Source organism: Dicentrarchus labrax, unplaced genomic scaffold (assembly GCF_905237075.1).
Source record: "Dicentrarchus labrax unplaced genomic scaffold, dlabrax2021, whole genome shotgun sequence".
NCBI lineage: Eukaryota > Metazoa > Chordata > Actinopteri > Moronidae > Dicentrarchus > Dicentrarchus labrax.
Window position 1 is genome coordinate 16,189,908 of NW_026136724.1, and position 23,628 is coordinate 16,213,535.

Sequence of the window (23,628 nt, forward strand, 5' to 3'; positions counted from 1 at the left end):
CAGATTTGCTCGTTACCGAACACTTCTCACTGGTATACCTCTGCAGGGACTTTTTGCCGTCCTTGAACGTTTCTCGTCTTCTCTCCTGAAACGCCCCGCAGATATTTGTCAGTGATAGCAGCACAAATTCTCCCAGAGACACATGCTACGACGAGTTGTATAAAACTGTCATTACAGTGATTTATTATAATGAACCATGAAAATAGCCAACCAGTGCAGTGTCTGTGAGTCTCTCCCCTCCACACAAACATACACTCACACACACAAATAATAAAAAAAAAAGACAAAGTTGAAGAGTCCAGAGAGGGGAAAAAAAAATAAAAATAATAATGCTACAGTCACAGAAACATTCAGCTTTGCCAAGAAGAGCGTTCATATGTACAACCATATTTCAAAATGGGATGGGAGCAAATTGTACAAGCATAGAAAAGAAAAGAAGCGAATATTTACAACCTGTTCCTGGTGAAAGCTGGAGTAACCACCTATACATTAAATTACACTTTCTACAAATAACCATTGATATTCAAAAATAAACCGCTAACGTCCTACCTGTGGGCAAGACCACTCTGCCAACCTCAGAAGACTACAAGCACTCGTTACACAAAATATCCCTCTCTCTCTCAAACACACACACACACACACACTCCTCCTCCAAGCAGCCATACTCCTTCACACCCTATTACAGACACACACAGGCGCACACACACACGTACGTACATACACACGAGTGCAGCCTCCCAAGGTGGTGAGGCAGGCTCCCAGAATCTTTACTGAATCTGCAGCGGTGAACAGATATTTGTTGTTAGACAGAGGAATAAAAAAAATAATTGTGTTTTTTTCTCTATACAAAAAGCTTTCTCTTTGCTATAATGAGCCACTAGATTAAAACAAATAAATGGTGTAGAGAGCAGACAACAGACACGAGAGAGAGAGAGAGCGAGAGAGCGCGCGAGAGAGAGAGAGAGAGAGAGAGAGAGAAGAGGAAGTAAAAGGAATAACTGACAAAGGAGGAAGAGGAGAGGGAGGAAGGGGGGGGGTTATAGGCTGGAATGTCCATTGATAAACAAAGTGCGGGGCGTTACAACGGGGATCCAAACAAGACACAGAACAGAGAGCATTCCTCTCCATCACATGAAGGATATATAAAAACAAAAGGAGGCCAGAGAGAGGGCTATGAGCACCGGGGGGATCGTCCATCTTCATTTTATACAGTTTGTCGTGAAGATTATTTCACTGTCCTTTTTTCTAAAATTTTTCTGTCCTTGTTTTTTTTTAAAAAGTATCCCACAATCAGCTGTTTTTCCACTGGCCATGTGTTCAGGTACATAGAAAACATATCTACAGCTTATGGTACACGCCCCTCTCAGGCTGAGTTCTCAGGGGCTGCTGGGGGCCGACAGCAGAGAGGGCTGTCAGTGCCACCCTGTGCTCAAGTACCCCGAGCTGTGGAAGGGGGTCGAGGACGCAGGAGCTCCACGAGTCCCAGAAGGCATCTGGGAGGCAGCGGCCTGGGCCTGGCCTTGTTGAGTCTGTTGGGGAGGAGGAGGGGGAGGTGGAGGCAGTCCGGTCTGCTGAAGGGGTGGGGGGTACGTAGACGGGGGCACTGAAGGGTTGGCGGCGGTGCCCGGGTGCAGCAACGCCGGCTGAAACCCCCCTAAGTTCTGAAAGTGGTGGGCCTGCATCGGGGCGTTGGTCGAGGGGGCGGGGGAGGTGGAGGAGGTGGTGGCGGAGGGGTGAGCGACAGCAGGGTGCTTCCAGTAGGAGGCGGCTGCTGCTGCTGCTGCTGGGATGTCTGGCCCTGCGGGGGAGGAGGTGGAGGAGGGGCGGTGGTCAGCATGAGCTGGTGCTGCTGGATGGGAGGAGGCTGCAGGTTGACGTGCAGTAGGGCGGGGCCAGGCATCGGGTGTGGGGGCGGAGGAGGAGGTGGCGGTGGAGCAGCTGAGCTCTGATAGTGCACGCTGTGGGGAAGAGTCTGCATCAGGGGCTGAGAACCAGGAGGGTATTGGGGTGTGACGGCAGGTTTAAACCCAGGGAAAGGTCCAGCAGGTGAGGGGCTCTGGCTGGGAAAATACGCCGTGGAAGCCGGTGGTGCTGGTGGAGGAGGGGGAGGTGGTGGTGGAGCACCCTGTGTGTTATACTGGGGGAAAGGAGCTGGACCAGTCTGAGCCTGTGGCTGTGGTTGGTTTTGAGGCTGAGCAGAGAACAGCGCCCTCTGACTACGGTAGGGAGAGCCCTGAGGCTGCGGCTTGGGAGAGTGTAGGTGCGATGGTCCGGGGTAGTGGACAGGAGAAGAGGGTAACGGGGTGGGATGCAACTTTGTGGGGGTCAGAGGAGCCGGCTTGGGTCCTGCAGGCTTGCTCGGTGGCTGGTTGGTCGGATTTGGTGTCCGAGGCTGACTGTCGCTGTCTTCGTCCTTCGCTGGCCGACTGGGAGGCTGGGCAAGAGGACCAGGAGAGCAGGGCTGTGAGGGAAGGGAGAGGAAAAGTCAAACACTGGTAGACAAACTAGCTGAGAGGAGTCGATATTCATGTGGGTAATGTTTACTTACTGCATGGGTTGGGGTCTTTTGAAGACTTGGAGATGGGCAATCTCTCAGTGCAGGTGTATCTCCACCCTCCGTCTCACCATCTAAAAGAAGGTGAAATGTTGTAAATGTAAATGTTGCTGTAAAAAAATACCTCCTAGAAAGGAATCATTTAACATGTTGTTTGTTTAATGTGCACAAAAAACAAAAACAAGTTAAGAGGCTTTATGTGCTATCTTGACCAACCAAGCAGTCAACCTCGTTTTCCCCTGCTTTCAGTTGTTAATAAAGCACATAACCTTTCTCTAACCGTTCCTTTAATAAATCTGATTGAGAGTCACTGTCATTGTTCTCACCTGTGTCTTTGTCCTTGCTGAGCAGTAGAGCTCTGTGGTAGCTGCGTTCGCGGGCCTGTTCTACAGAAGTGGACGACGTCCTAAAAAGAAACATCAAGAAAAACATTGGTATCATCACAATACAATTCCTGAGTAGGAATACATTGAGTGATAGAGCACATTCTAGATATACACTATGGACATCACAGGCTTTTTAAAACCTTGTAATAAGCTGTATGACAACAAAGGGTCCTTAATATTTTAAGTAAAAGTAGTTTTGAGAGTACATACCATTGTCCTTCTCCTCCTTCCTTCTCTCCTTTCTCTCCAGGCGTCTCTGCCTCCTCACTTGCCTGAGGCTCTTTTACAATGGTGGTGCTGGTGTTGCAGACAGCTGTGGGAGCAGGGGGTAGAGGAGGTTCACTGGTGGTCTCTAGTGCAACGGAGAAGGCCTCCATGGTCAGAGGTGGCACGGTGGAAACAGGAGAGCTGCACTCGGTCTTGGAGCCGCTGCGTCGGGCTTCACGCTGACGTTTCCTGTATTCTAGCAGGGAGACCTGGGAGAGGACGCAGAATCACAATGTCATTTATGAACAAAGAGCATGTCTTATGTTACACCAGTAGAGGGCAGCATTTGGACGGTTGCTGACACAAAGCTGTGTGTCAATGAGATCATTAAATCCTCTGGGTGAAGAGAGGACAGGATACAAGAGACAAACCTTTATTTTCTCATTTATCTTATATATACACACACACACACACACACATGATCTCCCTCACATATTCTGTTCACATTTCTACTCCATTACACAAACCCACGCAATTCTTGCAAAAATGGACATAGCACTACTTCTTGTTTTATTGAGTTTCTTTCCCTCTCAATATATTATATGTATATATGTACTTTCATTTATAGTTTTATATCTTCTAATATTGTTCTGTTTTTGCACTACTTTGCCCTATTGCTGCTGTGTCAACCTGGATTTCTCCTAAGGGGATAAATAAAGGAATATCTTATCTTATTAGTTTGCCTTTTATTTTTTTACTTTGCTGTTTATTGATTCACACCATTTTGGGTCGGTGTTAAAATGAGAGCGGTACCAATTAATTAATTAATCATATTTAAATTTTCTATTCAGTTTTTTTCGAGCAGATGTTCTTGGATTCCAGCCTCCCAAATGGGAAGATTTGCTGGTTTTCCCGGTCTTTGTCTGGGATATTAAGCCAAATACTTTCAGTTGTTGTGAGACAAACCAAGCAATTTGAGTGTGTCAAATATCAATTTAGACATTTTTCCTATTTTATGGACCAAAAATGAATCCAATAATCAAAACACCATAAATATATAACAGATAAAATAACACAAAAAATTCCTCTCAAGCTCTGCTCACTCACCTTTTTCTTTTGTGGGGGGTTCTGCGCCGATCCACCTCCCTCACCACTGCCATCCCCATTCAGTGAGCGCGAGAAGCCAAGTGAACCTCCCTCCTCAGAGCAGGGGTAAAAGAGCGGCCCCTGGCCTTCACTGAAGGGGGCCTGAGAGACAACCAATGATGCTGTCCCTGCTGTGGACACTGCTGCAGCCCCAGCTGCAGCATCAGGCCTGAAAGGAGCTGCCAGAGGCTCCAGGGTGTGCGAGGGGGTGAGGTCCCTTAAGTTTGAGTTGACTGGAGAAAAGTTCAGGCCAGCTGGTCCAGTCGGGCCTCTGTCTGGGCTTTTTATCCAGCCAGGAAAAGAGGAAGCACACGTTTCTACAGATGAGGAAGCCTCACTACTGCCTTCTACTACGCCACCGTCGGCCCTGTCCTCTCCACAGTCCTCAACAACTGGAGGCTGTGGACTCTCAGGAACTGACACTTTGGCTTCTGTTGGAAGTCCGTCTGAACTAGGTGCCCTGACACAGGGAGAGGAGACCAACGAAGGAGGACGATCGGCCTAAGAAACAAGGGTGTAATCAAAATCAGGGCACTGTCGTATTAAAGGAATTTCATTTAAAATCCTACCACATCTCCAGTAGCGAGACCAGAAGTATGGTCAACTGGCAGTCGAACCATATAAAAATAAAATTAATTCTAATTTTGAAAATCGAAATGTTAAAATAATAACATAATTTTCTACCATCTCTACTGATTAATTAAATTATTAATAAAATATTTTAGAATTACTAATCAAGTTGTTGACACTTGAGCTGCTGTGTCCTTCACTCACCTCTTGTACACTGGGTTTCCGGCTGACCTCTGGGGAGCTTTCCACAGAAGATTCGCTCTGTGTAAACAAAAAGAGACTCAGTCACTCTCAGTTCTTTTTCTCATGTAAACAAATGTGCGACCTCAATGAGGTTTCCACATAGACACATAGGACTTACCTCCAAAGGAGCATTAAGTGTCTGCGTTGGGGTGCTGGGCAGGGGCTCTGTACTGGGCTCCTCTGTTCGGGGACGTGGTGGGGTAGCCAGTAAGATAGGGGTTGCGGGTGTCTCCGATTGGTCTGCCCTGGTGGGCGTGGCACAAGGGGAGCCGTAGGGCGTCGAGCTCTCGGACATACAGGCATCTAACGGACTCAACCGCCGCTTTTTCAAAGGTGTGGGCAACTCTGTAGCAAGAAATGTGGTGTGTGCTTTAGCTGAACATTCATCCAATATTTTTCAGTGTTTAAATTTTGATGTAATTAATGGTAATTAAAAAAATATTTATTTTGGTATTTGTCTCATTTTGAAATGTTAGTGGTCAGACGGGTTAGTATGGCACCAGACTGACAAACAGTGCTGGTCACGCAGTTTAAAGACCTACCTGGTAGTGAGCAGGTGCCATTATAAGTTAGCGGGCTGTCTGAGTCTCCATTAATGGAGGGGCTGAGGGGACCCTCACAGGGCATGAGGAGACTTGGTCGTCTGGCAGGGCTGGTGGAGCCCTCCTCCTCTAGAGCTTGCTTCAACCATCGCTGTAAGAAAGAGTACAGGTTAAATAACTCTACAATGGAAGCAGCTAAATATAGAAACTAAATATTGATAGACGTGACCCTCTTAGAAACTTGAAATGAGTTACACTGGAAACACTGGAAATCGTAGAATGCAGTCATAGTGTAAACTAAAGAGAACTAAAGAGAAGGACAGATCCATATGCCTTTTCAAAACTGTATTAAGTCAAAACCAAAGAGGGATATTTCTAAAGCACGACTCTGTACCTTCTTGCAGGAGCCAGTGGTTGGCGGTGTTTCTGGCAGTTCTCTGGAACGCCGTCTCCCAGTGGGGACTCCAGGAGTGGTGGGGCTGCGGTTTGCCAGGAATGGGGACGAGAAGCGGACGTAGTGTTTGGGCGTGCTGTAGACCTGCGGAGAGCAGGCCATCCCCGGTAGGGCGTTGAGCTGTGTGGCAAGTACTTCAGGGTCACTACTTATTCTCAGCGGCCTCTCTGGAACCGGCTCTGGGGTTCGTACTGCACCACGGTCCTGCTGCTTCTCTCCCACCCACTCATTCACAAAGTGCTGTTGGAATGAGTTTGAGAATATTTAACACATTATCTAACAATATGGATGTTTTCCCATACATTAATCTTTTGTCGATATTATGTGTATATTTCCCCAAACTATTCATTTAAGTAGCTAAATTTTAAAAACAAATTCGCAAGACCCTGACACACCAAAGACCGAAATACAAACAAACAGTCACACAGTCGCTCAGTAATGGCGAGAAACGGTACTATGGTCACACCTTTTTAGTTTTGAAGTTCTTGCTCCCGGTGCGGTTTCTGTCAGGTGCAGGTGAGCTGCTGTGCGGAGGGCTGGTGTCCGGTGCTTGGGAAGAGATGGCCTCTGGCTCTGGTGCAGTGGGTGTCTCTCCCTCAGGGGATTCATTGGTCAGAGGCTCCAGGGACTCAGTTGGAGAGCCAGGGGCTAAGTCCGAGCAGGTGCTGATGGTGCGAGCTCTCCGGCGCTGTTGGCCAATGTGCGTGCGATTCCTTGAGAAACTTTTCCTGTTCCTCGAGGCTTTGACCTTGGCCGGCTTTAATCCTGGCTCCTCTTTCACTTCCAGAAGTGGCTGTATAATAGAGTAATACATTTATTAAAATGATGAAACTACTGGTACATAACAGTGATATACAGACACTTCTTCAAAATACATTGCTTGGTAGAGGATCATAGAACACCACAGTTCTGCAGTCTAGTCCAGCTTTTGTGTCTCCATGCTCTCACCTGCATGACAGATGGAGAATCTGCCATCTCTGGTGTGGCTGGAGGCTCCTCTTTGATGTCACTGCGGCCCCCGACCTCTGTTTTGACGCTACCAATTCTTTCAAGGGCCTGCTCCCTGCGTTTCTCTCTTTTCTCCATTCGGGCAAAGGCTTGCAGGATGGCCTCCATCTTCCTCTCTTCTCGTGTCTGCAGAGGGATAGAAGTGGGGTTTGGAAAGGAAGAGGGAGCAAAAGCATTAGTCCATGGAGCACTACTCTCCCACAGGGCCCAGAGGGAGCGATACAACGGGTTAATGTGTGCTACACAGCGAAAGCCGATCTAGCTGAGTGCAGAGTGCCGAGTGGACAGAAAGGTGTAAAAGTGCCCCCTTGCTTTCACAATAAGACAAACAAAAAAGGAGAGAAGGTCAGACCGGAGCAACAGGAAAAATGTTGTGAGGATGTAAATGGTAAATGGACTGCACTTTACATTGCGCTTTTCTACTTTAACAGACAAAGCGCTTACAATTAAACCCTGACAAACCAGGAGGTTGTAATAGCATGTCTTATGTGTTCCTGAATGCATATTTGTGCCACAAATTTCCCCAAGTCTACCTCCACCAAAAAACAAACAAAGAGCTCCACCTTCAGTCAGAACACCACTGAAAAGATATTCATACCACGAAACATACTGAAACAACAGACATATTGCTGCATAGGTCAGGCTGAAGACAGATGTCTGTAAAGACGGGACAGTTAGTACGCTTGTAAGTCAGTCACCTCTGGGAGATTTGGGGGTGGGGAGGCTGGTAGATGGGTGGAGTAGGGTTGGCTATGTATGGGTCAAGTTTACCTCCTTGTGTTTCAGTCCCTTCCAGCTGGAAGCCGCCCCGACAGGGAGATGGGACTGCTCCGCTGGGCTGGCCTGAATGTTCAATAAAGAGACAGCCCAGTTTAGAAGAGACATGTCCCCCCTAAACAAGGCTTCACAAACACTGGACAGAGCTGATCTAGTGACTCCCTGACCTTCTGGTGGTAAAAACAATTAAAAATAGGCCTACGTCCGATACTGTGAATGCACTAATGACCACAAAACTACTGGGTTACTTCACTCCTTACGACATCTAGGTTAGGGGTATTTTCTCAAATAGCTTATGTTTTTACACATTTGCGGTTTACACCTGCTATACCACTTCAAGGGTTTCCATTCTTATAATAACCTCTCTGAGTTTATATTACATTAAAAGCTTGTTATAGTCTCCTTAAACTGTGATTTTGGGAGGAGGAAATTATTGTAATATCATCTGTCTAAAATACAAAACGGTGATCCTAGATCGCACTATGAGGACTGTCTATCAGCGGATTTGGAGCTTTGGCGGCAAATGTCTGACAGCGTCTAAAAGTGAGGTCCAAATCACAATGTGACTAGTGCTACAACCCACCAACCAATCAGAAGATGACATGAAATGACGCAGAATACACTTTCCTAAGCACTTTTTAAAAAATAAAGTTAAGGGGGAAAAAACACAACAAACAAAAAGAATACATGCAAATGGGAAAAAAGTACTCTCTTCGGTTAATTTGTGGCTCTAAATTTCCTGTAGGTGTGAATGTGACCGTGAATTGATAGCCGTGTCTGTGTATCAGCTTTGTTATTGACTGGCAACATGTCCAGGGTGTACCCCACTGCTCACCCAATCTCAGCTGGGATCAGCTCCAGCCCCCCACATCCCTCCAAAAAGCATAAGCGGTTGTAGATATTGAATGAAAAAACAACTTCAACTTAACTTAAGTTTGTCTCCCAGATAAAACAGACTTCAAGCACTAAACCGGCACAAAATGCCACATAGTAAAACAAAATTTTGTCTACACTCAAGTTAGGGGACATTACACAAGCACATTGCCTTTTCAAACAATAAGGGCTCTTGTTTAAGTAGGTAGGATATCGTGCCAACACACAGCGATGTCATCTCCCCCGCACCTTGTCGTGGCATGGATTTACAACACCCACATGCATCTACTACGCTTGTGATCATCAGTTTGTGAATGCACACTTCTTTGCTCCAGCAGCAGAGCTCTCTCCTGGGCCACATTCCATAGAAAGCAGCCTATTGGATCTCCCAAAGTCAATATGGCCCTGGCAACAAGGCTCAACCCTCTGCAGCCCGCTCTCTCCCCTTATTTGTCACCCCCTCCCTCTCCCTCTCTTCAACTATCTATCCCTCTCTGGCCGATTAGCAGAACTGTACGTTGGCCAAAGATGAGTCAGCACTTTGCACCTTGGGTCCACCGTGTGAAATGAAGCTGACTGCAGGGTAATTTCCAGAGTGCGTGTGTGTGTGTCAGTGTGTAGTGTACCATGCTCGCCTGTGTGTATGTGTCTGATCCCATCTCTCAGGGACATGAGGCTGTTTGGCAGGGGAAAGAGTGGTTGAACCAGTAATTGGCCATTTCAAACTCCTAGCAGGAAGGAAGGTGAGAGAAGAGCTATACTCGGTCTATAATGCACACTGGGGGACAGTTTTAGCTTGCATGACGACACAATATACTGGTTTGTTCCCACTGGCAGGAGATGGTGTTGTAATTGGGCATGTGGCACTGGAGGCCTATTAATTGTCTCATATGCTGGAGAAAAAAAAGGCAACAAATGAGGAAAATGAATGTCAGTGCGTAATGACAGACAAGCACTAAGCCTCAGGAGGGATGTCAAAGCTGAAGGAGGGAGGGGAAAAAAATAAGACTGAGCAGCAACAGGGGCATTGACAGTGGTGTGAGCACAAGCAGTGGAGTGATGAAGAAGAAGGTAATTTTATGAAAGGGAGGTAGAGGACAGCTGCTCCTATCCAAGCCACAGCCCCTTAGTCCACACGCAGAGCAACAGGGAACAGTTTTATTTTTATTTTTGCTCTTTCTGCTGGGTGGCTGCATGGCCAAAAAAAATGAAAATAAAAAAAGCTGTAGCCCCTAGCTTGGCACACTTACCATCTTCCTCCTCCTCTCTGCAATCTGCTCCTCTGACTCCATCTCTACTTCATTGCTAACGGAGGTTTTGTCTTCTAGATCCTCATATAACTCAGGATCCTGTAAGAGGAGGGAAGAGCGGGGTATGGCGCTTTATCATGACTGATAAGTCAAGTCTGGCTACAGACTAGGAGGGAGACAGGTAAGAGGGGAGGAGAGGGGAGGTGAGGGAGGGTGGGGAAGGGGGGAGTAATCTGACACATACAAGGGAAGTAACCTTGCTTGTTTTTAGTGGTCAGTCTGTGCACAAAACACACCTATTCAGAACTCCTCTTTGGTCTTAACACAGTGCCCTGTTCTTCATAAATGGTTGATGAGTGTGCGTGTACCTCATAGTAACTGTTCCACTCCGAGGTATCACAAGCACTGTCTTACAGAACGAACCATTTAGCACCTGACATACTGTGCCCTGTCTTCAGTGTGAGCACAGTTACAATAGAGGTGTCTTTTAGACATTTTATCTCCTCTGCTGTGTCAGTTAACTTCTCTATATTACAGCTCTGCTGAAAGCTTTTAGATTTCAGGATGTCTAAACCATAGTCTCAACCTCATACAACTTAAGCTATATGAAGCACAAAATTTTCAAATGCCCCTTTCTCCAATTTTAAACTCCTGAATGAACCCAGTTTGTAACAATTTGGTTTTGGCATGGGAAGTGAAAACCGCTTTTCTGGAATAGACAACAGAGGAGGAAATTCTGTCGCTGTTAGCACATCCAAGAGAAACACCATACTCTGATTGTGGTAAACACGCACGCCTGCATAATGTGCTGCAACACAAGTGGCACCAAAGAGTCTTGTGCAATGACAGTAAAATCTGAACTATGACGTCAAAATTATTAGTTGACGGGGAAAAGGTGGATGCAAAGAAGGGATGATGGGGAAAAAAGAGGGAACTAAAGAGGATGTAAAGTAACAAAGAGTGACATGGAAAACACATGCACATAACATTTCACAGAGATCAAACAAAATTGCATGCATGGACCACAAGGGTAAATGTATATTAACAACAGAAATATGCTGTAGGAGAGAACGTCTAAACATGTAACACATGAGTAGTAAAGTGTTAAAGAAAGGTGAGATGGGGTGCATTTAGTATGATGTTCATAAAAGTGTAATCTTGCCTGATTGTTTGAGATGGAGAGGCGGAGAGGAGAAAGTTTCCTCTGTTTGCCATCGCCTACGCTCTTGCCCTTCCCCTCGCCATCAAGACCCATGTTCTGGTTCTGGCCCTGGTCGTCCCGAACCGTCTCCTTGTCCTTGCGACTCCCTCTGCGCCGACCTATGGAGCCCATATTCTCTGTGGGCTCTAGGTTGTGCTTGAGCACTGGACACTCCTGGTTCCCCTTCACGCAGGCACAGTCCACCTTGTATTTACTGCAAATAGTAAGAGAAGAAAGACAAAAGAAAAGAAATCAATATACGAAGTTAGAAGCCAAAAGGATCTTGTTTCACTTCTGTGGTTCTGTCAAGTTTATGCCTCATAACTCACCAGCTGCCATAGTCAAAATCAAAACCAATGGTGATCTCTGTGCCCTTGGTGATAGGCCTCAATGAGTAGATGTATAAATGCAGCATGCCGTCCTCAATGACGTGCCGCACCTGAGGGAGGTTAAGCAAAACATTAGAAAAGACAAAGTGGTTGATAAATATAGCCAGTAACGCAATATTATACTTATGCATTCAGACTGACTTGATTAAAGAAAAATAAGATTTGTCTATTCAGTTTTGTTTGGGGGATGTTTACTTACTTCAGAATTAGGGGTGCAGGAGCGACGGATGAAGCGTGCTTCGTTGCCAAAGCTGCGAGCGTCAACACACATCTCTAGTCCGTCAAATTTAGAATAAAATAACACGAATGGGTATGGCCTAAAAAAGAGAAACAAGTAAGGTCAATTCACAAGTGTTAATAATTCACAGAAACAATAGTTTGCAGTGTAGTAATGAACTACACTGCATGGCTATACATATCAAGTTCCCAGAGCCCTTAATATTGGTAAATTTGTTTGACCTGCATTATGAAATGCAGCAATATTCAATTTACATTCATAAGAAACAAATCCAATGGGACTAGCATCCTGACCTCTTGAAGAAGTAGCCATTGGCCTCAAACTGCTGTCGAAGCATGAACTTTCCCCTGTACTCAATGATGAGGGAGTCTGGGGCCAAGTCTCGCACCGCCTTGAGGATCTTCTTGTTCTTTTGAACTTGACTCTGGGTAAGAGAAACAGAAAGACATGAGTACAGCTCAGCCTACACATTCAATTATACAAACAACCAGAGAGGAAGTTAGTGTGGCAGACTGACTACATTCTTAGGTAAAGGAAACTGTGTGTATGCACGGTTTTATACCTCCACAGGGGGTTTGAAAGAGGCGGGGTGAGTATTGTACGCCAGGCTCTTGCCGTCGCCTTGCTCCTTAACACGCAACAGGACCTGGACATCCTCACTATACTGATTGCTGCTGGCCTCCTCGTAACGCTCCATCCACGTCTTGATCTTGTTCTCCCACAGAGAGGGGTGCTCTGTTGGCTCCTGCTCTGGCGCTGCACCCTGAATAGAAAAGAAACAGTACAGTTGTTCATACATAAAATTCAGGTTTTGACAAAAGACAGGACTCAGTGGCTGTGTGTTGCTTCTGCCAGTTTACCTTTACTCTAGAGGATTTTCTGGACCCCTCTCGGAAGGCCTGCGAGAGAAGTAAAAGAATGTAAACGTTAATGTGAATTGAAGTTTAAGCATTTAATGCATAATGTACTAATGAATTACACAAATCTGACCTTCTTAGCTCGTGCAGAGGATGCTGGAGGCTCTTTATCACCACTCTTTTTGCGTTTTTTATCAGCCTGCCTATTGCCAAGGCGCCCAGTAGTCAGGGTGATGGTGGTAGGCGTATGTTGGAAGGTGGAGTAGAGCTCTAGTGGCACCTCATCCCCACTCTCTGTAGCACTGGTGTCCCCATCTGAATAAGGAAACACATATATATTAGTCACGGGGAGGGAGTAATGAACAAAACTATAAAAAAGCTGATGCAGGCAAATCAAATAGAGCTAACCAAGATACAATAATGCACTGTACAGATTAGAAAAGAGTTTACTTCTTGGCCAGCAGGTGTCAGTGTGTTACAGGCTCAGGCTGAGTAAAAATGTGCCTGGCCTGCAGGGGGAGGAGGCTGCACCCTGACACAGCCTAAAACCTGCTCTGTTCACTAACAAGCTGGGCATTTACTGCAGCAAGGAAGCCAGTAAAAGCAGAACTGAAAGATCTATCTATGAGCTCTCATAGAAAACTTGTAACACCTCATAACTTGCATGCGAGTTTGCAAATCTCAAAATAACAAACCTACTCTCTATCTTCTCCAACTTTGTGTCAATATACTGTAACTTTGTTGAGATTTTCAGAGGTAAACTAAGTCTAAAGCATTTTTTGTGAAGGCTGGGGCCTGTTTATCCATCTGTGTAATTTTGCTCACCAGACAAACATTCTCGTTTCCTGGTCTGCAGCAGGATGGCCCTCTCTCGGTCCAGGTGTCGTGGTTGGCAGCGTTCACACAGGTAGGTCTCAGGAATGTTCTGCCTGTCAATGCCCATGCAGTCTATATGCTGCCAGGCACTAAAAAAGAGAAAAAAGAATCACAGCACAAGACTTTTAATAAACTTTGAAAAGTTTGAAGTTGCTTCACTGTTAACGGTGATTTCGGGCCTGAGTCATCAGCTAAGTAATCATAAAAAAACATCAGGTAAACAATGAGGTATCAACTGTGCAGTTACCTGCACTTGTCACAACAGATCATGTAGCCGTCATCGTGGGTGAAGCCACAGATGCAGCGGGTGATGTCAGCCCCGTAGCTGCCATCCTCTGAGGTGCTGAGCGTGGTGCCCCTAGATGCTTCGTCCTGACCCCCTGGAACAAACAACCCCCCCTCTCCTTGTCGGATCAACATGGAGGGGGGAGGAGAGGCCGGTGGCGTAGGTGGGGGCCGCGCCCCATAGTTATGGTCCTGATGAACAGATGGAAGATAGGGGTCATGTGGTGTACGTAAATGACAGTTCAGTATAGTGAGAAGTAAAATCAGCAGTAGTATGTACACATTTGTGAGGTTAAGGTCCAACTAAATAAAATGTATAACCTAAATGTTCAATTTAATATAGACTACTGATTCCCAGGTGATGGCACTTTTATAATAAATGTGGGAAAGGACGACAATTTCCAATAGGTCTGTAACTACTGATTATTTTCATCATCAACTAATCTACCAACTGTTTTTATGATTATTAGATCATCGTTTGGTCAACACAATGTCATAAAAACAGTTAAAAATACCCATCACAATTTCCTAGAGCCCAAATTGATGTAATCAAATATCATATTTTGTGTTTTTCCGAAAACATTAATATTAAATGTACTATAATGCAAATAAAGAAAAAGCAACAAATTCTAACATTTGAGAAGCTGGGACCATCAAATGTAAGGCAGGTTTGTTTAAACAACAACTTAAACAATCAATTGATCAAATTCGTTAATGATTAATTTTTTGTCGATCAGCTCTTATCTCCTCCATCATAAAAAGATGGAGGAAGCCAGTTCATTATGGGTCAATGTTCTATTTTGGCCTAAATGGGAGCTAGTCATGATGCATTCAATGATTAACAGAGAGGGAGGGCTCAAAATATGCAGGTTATTTGAAATAGGGTGAGAGGAAGGAGAGCGTGTGCGTGTGTGTGTGTGTGTGTGTGTGTGTGTGTGTGTACACTCACAGCGTAAGGCAGGCCAATGTAACTGTGGGAATGGTGAGAACTGCTGCTGTAGATCTGGTGTGGGTAGCTGGACTTTTCCACCACCACAGGGCTGGCCTCCACCGATTCTGGTCTGCTGGGCAGCAACACAAACAAAGAACTATTAGTGTATACTGAAAACTTAGATAACAAGGTTACACTGAGTGATTGTTTCCCTCAAACAGTGCAAGGAAGTGTGTGTGCGTCAGTATGCTTAGCAGGGACGCAGGCTAGCTACTACATGTGACACAGAGGTACAGTGGCAGGAATATGGATGCATGTTACACAGTAACACGGCCAGGGGCTAAGGGCAGTAAAAGGCCCAGTGGCAGTAAGTAACTAAGCACTTACATACAGTTTTGAGATAGTTGTACTTTATTTTTATTTCCATAGGTAGTATTTAGGCTACTTTATACTGCTACTGCACTCCATTTGAGGTGTAAATATTGTACATTACATTTATCTCAGTTAAAGTTCAGATACTTTTCAATATTTAACACAAATAAAATATAATGTATTAAAGATTGAACCGGTGGTTTCCAGCCTTTTTGGATTGTGACCCTTTACAAAAAGCTTTATCTTTTGCCTTTTTGGACAGAGCCTGGCCCCTAGGTTGGGAACCACTGGACTTTACTGAATAACTGCATATGAAGTAGTTAAAAATAGCTTCTCCCTGACCAGCTAAAACGGTAAAAAGTTTCTTACACATTGATGCATCAGTATTTACAATCTAATAATGTCATATATTATATCTGTTCCTGCAGAAACAGAACGTACTTAAGAATACTTTTACTTAAGTAGGATTTTGAATGCAGGAGTATTTTTTTATATTAATATATTGGTATTAAGTCATGGATCTACCACAACTGGGCCTGCTTGCTTATGCCACCTTGGCTCGAAAACTCAGCTCTGAGAGCCAGATAAATAACAGAAACACATGTCAAAATACCCCCAAACCAACATCTACAACAAACCTTAGAAATATGCCATCTCTCGCTCAGACAAAAAAAACTAAAACACACAACCATTTTTCAAGCTTACTCATACCAAACCAGTAGATCCACTTTCCCCATGATCACAATGCAGCCGAGGAGAAAGCCTGTTTGGCCGTTTGAGCTAGACTAACCCACCCTTATTATGACATGTTTAATCTATTCTTCAGTTGCTGAGGGGGTGGTTCTAGAGGAAGAGGGAAGTGGAACTGGCAAAACGGATGGCATGAGACAAGGTATGAAGAGGGAAGAAAAAAGGAAGAGAGGGGAATTTGAGGAGAGACTGAGCGCTATAAGACAAGCAATATGCATTTGAGATACAAAGAGAGTTGGGAGGTAAGGTGCGGTAGCTATTCGTGTGATCATGTGTCACATATTCACATGTTTTCAATGGTTCAATCATGCAAAAACACCACTTGATCCTCCTCTTTTCACTTCACGTAGTCCTGTCTCGAAATCTGCTCCAAGGTCAGAGACATACAAACACTATCAAGGAGAGTTGGAGTACATGACAGCTGATGAGCTTGTTACCTTCTCTGTTCTTTTTATCTCTTGACACTAAAAGTACACTATACACCAACTAATTCCATGAGGGCCACTGCCAACAAGTTTCTGTGAACAAGGCAAAACACGCGGACAAAAGCTCACTAAGCATACTGGACAGCCTCTCAGGTATACCGAGTAAGATGAGAACAAAAGATTCAAAGTCGGGGACTTTGAACAGACCATGCAGCATTTCTGCCTATGAACTGTGTGGCAGTTCAACTTTGCTTACACTGTAAAGTATAGTGAAAAGAACCAGTATTACTGACACACATGACATTTTAAGTAAGATAAACACATTTTTCCCCTTTGTATCTCCTTTTCCTTCCTTCCCCATCCTAAATTCACCTCCTTTCAAAGAGAGTCCCATGGTAAAGTGGAGATACGGTACCTGCGTTAGCCCTTCTCAGCCCTATTGCTCTTGTTGCATGCCGTAAGAGAAATGTGCAACACTTCCTGTGTGCGTTACCGCTCAAGTATTCACTGTCAAAGTGAAAACGTAAGTGCATGAGGTCTGGAGGCGGGCCCAGTGTAAGGTGTGTGCATTTCTGTGCATGTGTGCACAGCAGATTAACTGCCACATGGATGAATTTGTCTAAACATTATAGTGTGCTGAAGGAGTTTGACTTAAAAGAAAGGGGGTGGAATTATACTTCCGAGAGTGCAGTAGGCTCGCTAACTTTCTTCTATTAACGATTAACCAGACCAAAGTCTACACTTTATAATACAGGGATTCAAGATCTGGCATGGCATGTATCATTCAGTGGTTAATGGACAAATGTTTTTTTATAGATTGAAAGGGAATTCATTGGAATTGGGCGTTTTCACTCTTTCAAGTTGACCTACCAGTGGATCAGTGAGCGAGGCAGAGACAGAAGGACACAAGCACAGGACACATAACACAGAGGCAGTAACCGTCAAAGACAGACAGAAGGCAAAGAAGTGAGGCAGCCTGTTCAATGGAAAGGAAGTAAGCGTGTTTTAAATGTACGTGTGCATAGCTGGAGGGTTTGTATCATCCGTGTCCACACTCTTAAGACGTGGAAAGGAGGGACTAGAGAGTTGGAGTACACATAAGTGGGAGGGTTGCAGACACAGTCAGTCATAATCAAACTTGAGCATGAACAGCTATAGCCTGCGTCACACGCATGAAAAGATGATGGGTGAGAGAAAGACAGTGGAATGAAAAGAGATTTTTTTTTTGGGACTTGATGTTTAAATTAAAGGTGGCAGCTAGGTACGTACTATTTAAAGCTCATAAATGTCAGGAGTATTTAACAAAGAACAGATGTCATTTAAAATGCAGACACCTGCTGAGAGTGGGTGAAGAGGCAGAGTGGACAAGCGTGGACAATGAAGAGATCAACAGCAGGAGAGAAAAAGAGCAGAAGTGAACAGCCAGAGGCAACGCCTTCACTCCTGAAGAGCTCCCACTTGCTGCCATGGCAACACTACGTATTCTGTTAGCGTGAGCGCGCACGCCAGGCTCTATGTGTCACTGTGGACACACACACACACAAAGACACACACACAGACACACACACACACACACACACAGAGCATTAGCCAACAGCTGGTCACGCTGCTGCAGACTTCAGGGGGATGTGGAAAGGACGTGACGCCGTTTTGCTGGTGAGTAGCCAGCCCCGCTATTCCAGACTCGGCTGGCGCACTCACAAGAGATGTGTGTGTATGTGCGTGCTACGCTCTGTCCCTCCGGTCTGGATGGGACCTGCGCAGCAGCAGGTGGAAGCCCCCTTTCAAGCTTGTTATCTGCTTTTGAATAAATCTGCAGCAGGCGACTGGACGCAGAGCACCGACGGACAAAGAGCGAGTGAGAGAGTCAAGGCAAGGGGCTTACTCCTACCCCCGGTGGCAGCAGAGCGCCGTGGAGGAGGGGGAGGGGGGGTAGGGGGACGCGGTGGGACTGTTTAAGACGCCATGTCTATGTGAGGGCCACCTGTCACTCAGGCCAGTGACCATGGCAACAGGCCCTGCGCAGTGCAGAGGGGAGGGAGGGGAGTGAGGGGCAGATACCATGGCAACACAAGCTGTCACGGCAACAGCTCTGATGGGGAGGGGAGGGCTTTCTCTTTTTTAAAGAGACAGGAGCCCCTCCATAAGTTGATGACGTGTGTTATTTAGTCATACGAGAACCTCTTGCTTCATTTATTTGACCAGAAAAAGCCACGGCAATGCCCTTGACAAGAGTGTAGGAAACAGAGAGGAGGGGCGATGGGAGGCTTGTTGCCATGGCTCCATGCACCATTTCTGCTTTACTGACTCAATGCAGAGTACATATGTACAAACATCAAGCTACAGCGTTAGGAAAGGATCAAGGAAAATCAGGTTTGTACACAAACATAGTTAGTGTTATAAACAGACGGCACACATACATCTACATTCTAGGCGTACTGCCAGTTTCACAGGGGCAGATGTAGTTAATAACTGAACACTGAGAATGTCTACGTAGAGAGCAATAGTTGAGTGCAAGTATAATCAATAGCAAGACTGAACTGTCCATTAGAGCAGACACTAGAGGGGCCCTGCTTTCACAGACTGCAAATTCCTTTCCCATTAAAAGTAACTTTGTAAACATGGGAGAGGAGATTTATGTGGAAAGAGAGAAATAAAGTAAAGAAAAAGATGACAGAGCTGCTTTAGCCATTAGAAAAGAGGTATGGGGGGACATCATATTTTATCAACTAAGAGCATCAAATTCTTCTAAATAACACCCTTATAACAATAAGGAGGGGTGAGAGAACAGTGGCAGGGAGATAGTGAAAGGTGGGGAGAGATGAGTGAAACTGAGAATGAACTTTCAGCTAGGACAAAGGCCAAGAATGGTAGAAGAATGAATGGGGAAACATAATGAGGAAGTGAGGGGGCATAAAAAAAAAAAAAAGTGTGATCAGTGAAGGCTTGGTGTGTTTGTCACACATGTGTTGGTTACTCACTCTGAGCCCGCAGCCATGTCCAGGTATGAGGTGTCTGCTGTGTCCACCCCTACTGGGATGACTATGCTCATGACGTTCTCTGCTGATCAGTTCTTGTCCTACTGAGTCCAGAGAATGGGAGTCCAAAACACTGAGGCATGCCAGCCACAGCAGTCATTGCAGACATCTAAGTGCATCCACAAGGCCTGGACATATAGTAGGAGAGGATAGGAGAAAGACAAAAAAGAAAAAGGGAACAAAGACAATCTGTTAGTTTTGTTTAGAAGAATAATTTCCAGTTATCAATGTGAGGATAATGTGCATTTTCTTTCAAACCAAGAACAAAGCACTTGCACAGCTGCAGGATCTAGCAAACCCGAAATTACAAATCATAGTGAAAACAGGGTATTTCCAGACACGTTATGCATGATTCATACTTTCAGGCCAAGAGCAGTGTTCAACAGAAAATTTCCCCTCTGACAAAATTGAGGTATTGACTGATGAAAAGCGAGAGGATACAATATTGATAAGGTGAAGCATGAGCTGCTGCTGCTATGAACTGCGCTAAAGCGACCTCTACACACTATCGGCCAGGAATGCAGAAGGCTGCACTGTAAGAAAGCTCCCACAAAGGGGAGCAAGAGAACACAGCAGCCAGCCGCCATGAAAGGAGGAAAACGCAACACCACACAGAGGCCATTTTTCCCCCCTTCGACTGAGGAGGGCTGCTCTATTCTAAACACACACACACAAAACGTTCACACATTTTATTGATAGGATGGGTTTTGTTCCTTCCTTTTTTTGTGTGTTAGGGTCTCTAGCTCCAACCTGGAAAAAGCTCCTGTGAGATAAAGTCATCAATAATTGACTACATTAGGTGTCAGGCAATGAATGTAGTGTTTGGTCCTAAGTAGGAGGTTGGTTGGAGTAATGAATTATACACTGGCTGATGTGAATCCAGACGGGAGCATATGTGTCAGTGTGGCTGTCCCTGATACAGAGAGCTCTGTTGATAAGCGGGATTAGTGGGAGGGACAGATGCCGAGACAAAATAGGCTGGAGGTCACACCTCCGCCTGCTCATGCACACTGGGGCCAAACAAAGGCTCAGATCACGGCCCAGCATGTAGACGGGAGAGGGGTTACAAAGCAGGAATATGTCATGTATCGAGTAGGGGCATACTTTACACACTTAACAAGCAATAACACACCTCCGCACCAAAACCTGTCTCTGCATGCCTGTGGGGATGATGGCCCGTTCTGGCCTAAGCATGTCCTCTGAAGCACTCCCAAAAAAAGCTCCATGCACACGCACGTACAGTCTGTCTCTCTCTCTCTCTCTCTCTCTCTCTCCAGGAAAGCTGTATTTCATTACCAACTTAGCTGTCAAACTTGACTGCAAAGCTTGTCAAGGAAACTCATGGCTCACAGGGAGAAACAAGCAACACAAGTTTTTTTTAATGGGCAAAACAACTGTGGGAGTCATTTCAGGTACTAATTTGCCCAAATGCAATATTTGAGCCAGCAGGAATGCTGAGAGGCTCACAGACATGACAGCTGTCAGCCCCAGGCCTAATTAATAGTGGGAAGAAGACCCCTGTGTGTCTGCCAAGGCTACCGATGGGATCACCTTCCAAATTCTCTTTTGATTCAGTGTGCACTGTCTGGGTTAAACAGGATGGCTATCACTAGCAGGGGCATTTCACGATGGAAGCTGATGTAACTAGAACACTTTCTTTCAACAAGGACAGGACAGTTTGCCAAAAACACTGAAATGACAGACTCCCCCCCCCCCTCCTTTGTATTATCTGGGAGACCCAGTATGTTTTAGCACTGGTAAATAGCTTCCCTCCGAAGAAGCCGGTTTGTTCCCTTGTCCACTAGGTTTGTCTCCTCTTCATCCAGGGAATCCTGCTGTCACTACTAAGGAATGCACACACACAAGCTCACGTTCATACATATACCCCCATCCCCCTCCACACACACATAAACAGAGAGATAACCCCTTGCCCTGTCCTTTCAAACATTCCTCTTTATAAGGAGGTTCTCAGAGCTGTGTGCACACATACGTGCACTGCGCTGCAGCCAGACACAGTCAAGACTGACAAAAGGCGAGTGGAAAAAAGAAAAACAAGTACAGTACAGCAGCATTCCTGACTAAATCTGAGCTGCGCTGTGACTGCCTCTGCCTGCTCCTCCTACTTCCTCTAGAAGAGCTGTCCATCACGCTAGAGAAATGCAGCCAAAGAAAGGAATAGAAAAAAAGAATTGAAAAAATACCAGCCCCCTCTTCCTGTGCCCAGTCACCCCGCCCAGCCGGATTTCTCTCCCTCCTCTGTGCATTTCCTAAATAAACCTGAGACAGTAACGCAGAGCGAAGGGGAAGGGGAGTGTCGCAGACGCAGTTCCTAATTACAAGGAGGCAGGGAGAGACCATTTAAAGCCACCTTTGGCCAAATGCACTGCTGTTATGGAAACGCACGAGAGGATCGAGGGGTGGGGAAAAAAATGGGGAAACATGCGCAGGGGAGGGCGAGGAGAAGAGGGAATATAGACGTAAAAAGACATGTAGCGAAAGTGGACAATAGTGGAACGCGCCACAGGATGGATGTGGTTTAGGTTTGCAGTGCGTCTTGTTCCTCTAAAAAAAAAAAAACTGTTCACCTTTCATGCGCTTTCTGAACAGATTTCCTTGCGCTGTAGGGAGCTTTAGAAATCATCCACAGCCCCTCCATTTCAGAGGGCAGCGGGGTGGGGGAGGTGTACATGGGGTCTGTCTGACAGTGACGCTACACAGCCTAGACCTGGGTGGACTCTGGGTGGCAGAGTGGAGCACATAGCATAACCCAGTCTCTCCTTTCTCCTCCTTCCCTCCCTCAGCAAGGGGACACAGTCACGTCATTGTGTGGGGAATAACTATCCTTTTAAGACAGAACCGCACTGAAGTCAGTGAGGGAAAACCCACACCATCACACTCAAACCATGCCGCTACAGACAACAGTTTTTCCTCTCTCCTCGGTTTATTACCGCTGCTCTATGCGCGAGGGTTTTCATTCTTGTTTTTTCGCGGCCAAGTCTCGGCAGATTATGTTTTTCGATAAGGAGGAGGAGCAAGAGAAAACGAGGGATTCCAACTGAATCCCACACCCCCCCTTGCCAAGCTGATGTGACTTCACACCGTCCTCATAGCTGGCTGCAATGACTCAGCTCATAAACAAATGGATAAAACAAACTCATACAAATACAGGAAGCATGACCCAGATGGAACGTAGGCCTGGCTCTTCTTTTTCACGGAGGGACACATTGCATCTGGCCCCGTCCTTCATAAATCAGTGTGCCCATGGTTGCCAGCGCTCCCTCTGCACTCGAGCACTGAAGGTGAAGTCATACATCAATACAGAGGGGGGGGGACATGGATGTGAGCGTCCACACAAGCAATTTTTTGCTGCCACAATAGGAACTGTGTTGCTGAGTGCAGGCCAATACATCAGACTGTAAAGATCAGTCCACTTAGGAGTCAGATGATGAGGAGACAGTTGTGTTGCAGTGCTGCAAGTCCCATAACTAGAAACCAGTAAACACTAAAAAGGCTAAGAGCCAGCAGTGCAGCAGACTGATGAAGAGTATACAAGAGTATGTACACTTTAGGGGGTTTTCAGGGCTTTTTAAATGTGCATGAAAACAGGATTGGTACCTGCCACATGGAAATATGTTTTTGCATGGGGACTTACTACCTGGTTGTGGTGTGACGTGAGAAGATAGCCAGACATTTCGTTCTAATAAAACATCCTGAGGGCAAAAATCGAAACAATATCCTCTGCACTCAGTTCAAACAGCCAGGGAGTGAGTGAGTTAAAGTCAGTAAGAACAGGGTCTGGCAGTAAAGCTGGGGCAGCCCTCCTGTAGTCTGAGTAATGTCTGTTCAGGAGAACCCCTGGGGCACAATCTCTACATCTCCCTCTTGCTACTGCTTCACAGAGTATCACAGCCAGGCTATGTAGGGTCAAGGGTGACTTCCTTTAAACATTTGTAAATTACACAGGTATACATTACGTTCAACCGACCAATTCACCTCTAGCTGCAACTTTATCTATGCGACTGAGCTTGTGAAGGCCGAAATGATCTTGTCTCTTGGTCCAGGAGAGATATCCTGATGATCTGAGATTGACAAGCAGGCACACATGCAGTCAGCAGCCAATTACAGCAAATGGAGAGTGCAATGTGCAGCTAACTAAAAATGTGAGCTATGCATGTGCATGTGTCCAGAGAAAATGGGGAGAGGCTACTCAACAACTACAGGGCAAAACAACAGTAAGAGCCACTCAGGTCCCATTA

General features: G+C 45.7%; 1 protein-coding gene across 1 annotated transcript in view; it reads right to left on the minus strand.

Annotated features, from left to right (window-relative positions):
* Window positions 1-155: 155 nt before the first annotated feature.
* The window catches only part of kmt2e (lysine (K)-specific methyltransferase 2E), a 28,870-nt gene continuing 5,397 nt past the window's right edge, over window positions 156-23,628 (minus strand). The window contains 25 exon segments of the mRNA XM_051392248.1: window positions 156-1,702; window positions 1,704-2,461; window positions 2,549-2,628; window positions 2,881-2,960; window positions 3,151-3,416; window positions 4,255-4,794; window positions 5,068-5,124; window positions 5,225-5,451; window positions 5,649-5,799; window positions 6,043-6,342; window positions 6,569-6,895; window positions 7,051-7,236; window positions 7,882-7,953; window positions 10,011-10,109; window positions 11,173-11,425; window positions 11,541-11,650; window positions 11,800-11,917; window positions 12,132-12,262; window positions 12,401-12,601; window positions 12,699-12,737; window positions 12,829-13,010; window positions 13,521-13,660; window positions 13,819-14,048; window positions 14,806-14,920; window positions 19,316-19,500. Of these exon segments, the coding sequence (XP_051248208.1) occupies window positions 1,339-1,702; window positions 1,704-2,461; window positions 2,549-2,628; window positions 2,881-2,960; window positions 3,151-3,416; window positions 4,255-4,794; window positions 5,068-5,124; window positions 5,225-5,451; window positions 5,649-5,799; window positions 6,043-6,342; window positions 6,569-6,895; window positions 7,051-7,236; window positions 7,882-7,953; window positions 10,011-10,109; window positions 11,173-11,425; window positions 11,541-11,650; window positions 11,800-11,917; window positions 12,132-12,262; window positions 12,401-12,601; window positions 12,699-12,737; window positions 12,829-13,010; window positions 13,521-13,660; window positions 13,819-14,048; window positions 14,806-14,920; window positions 19,316-19,386 (5,097 nt within the window). The 5' untranslated portion in view covers window positions 19,387-19,500 and the 3' untranslated portion in view covers window positions 156-1,338.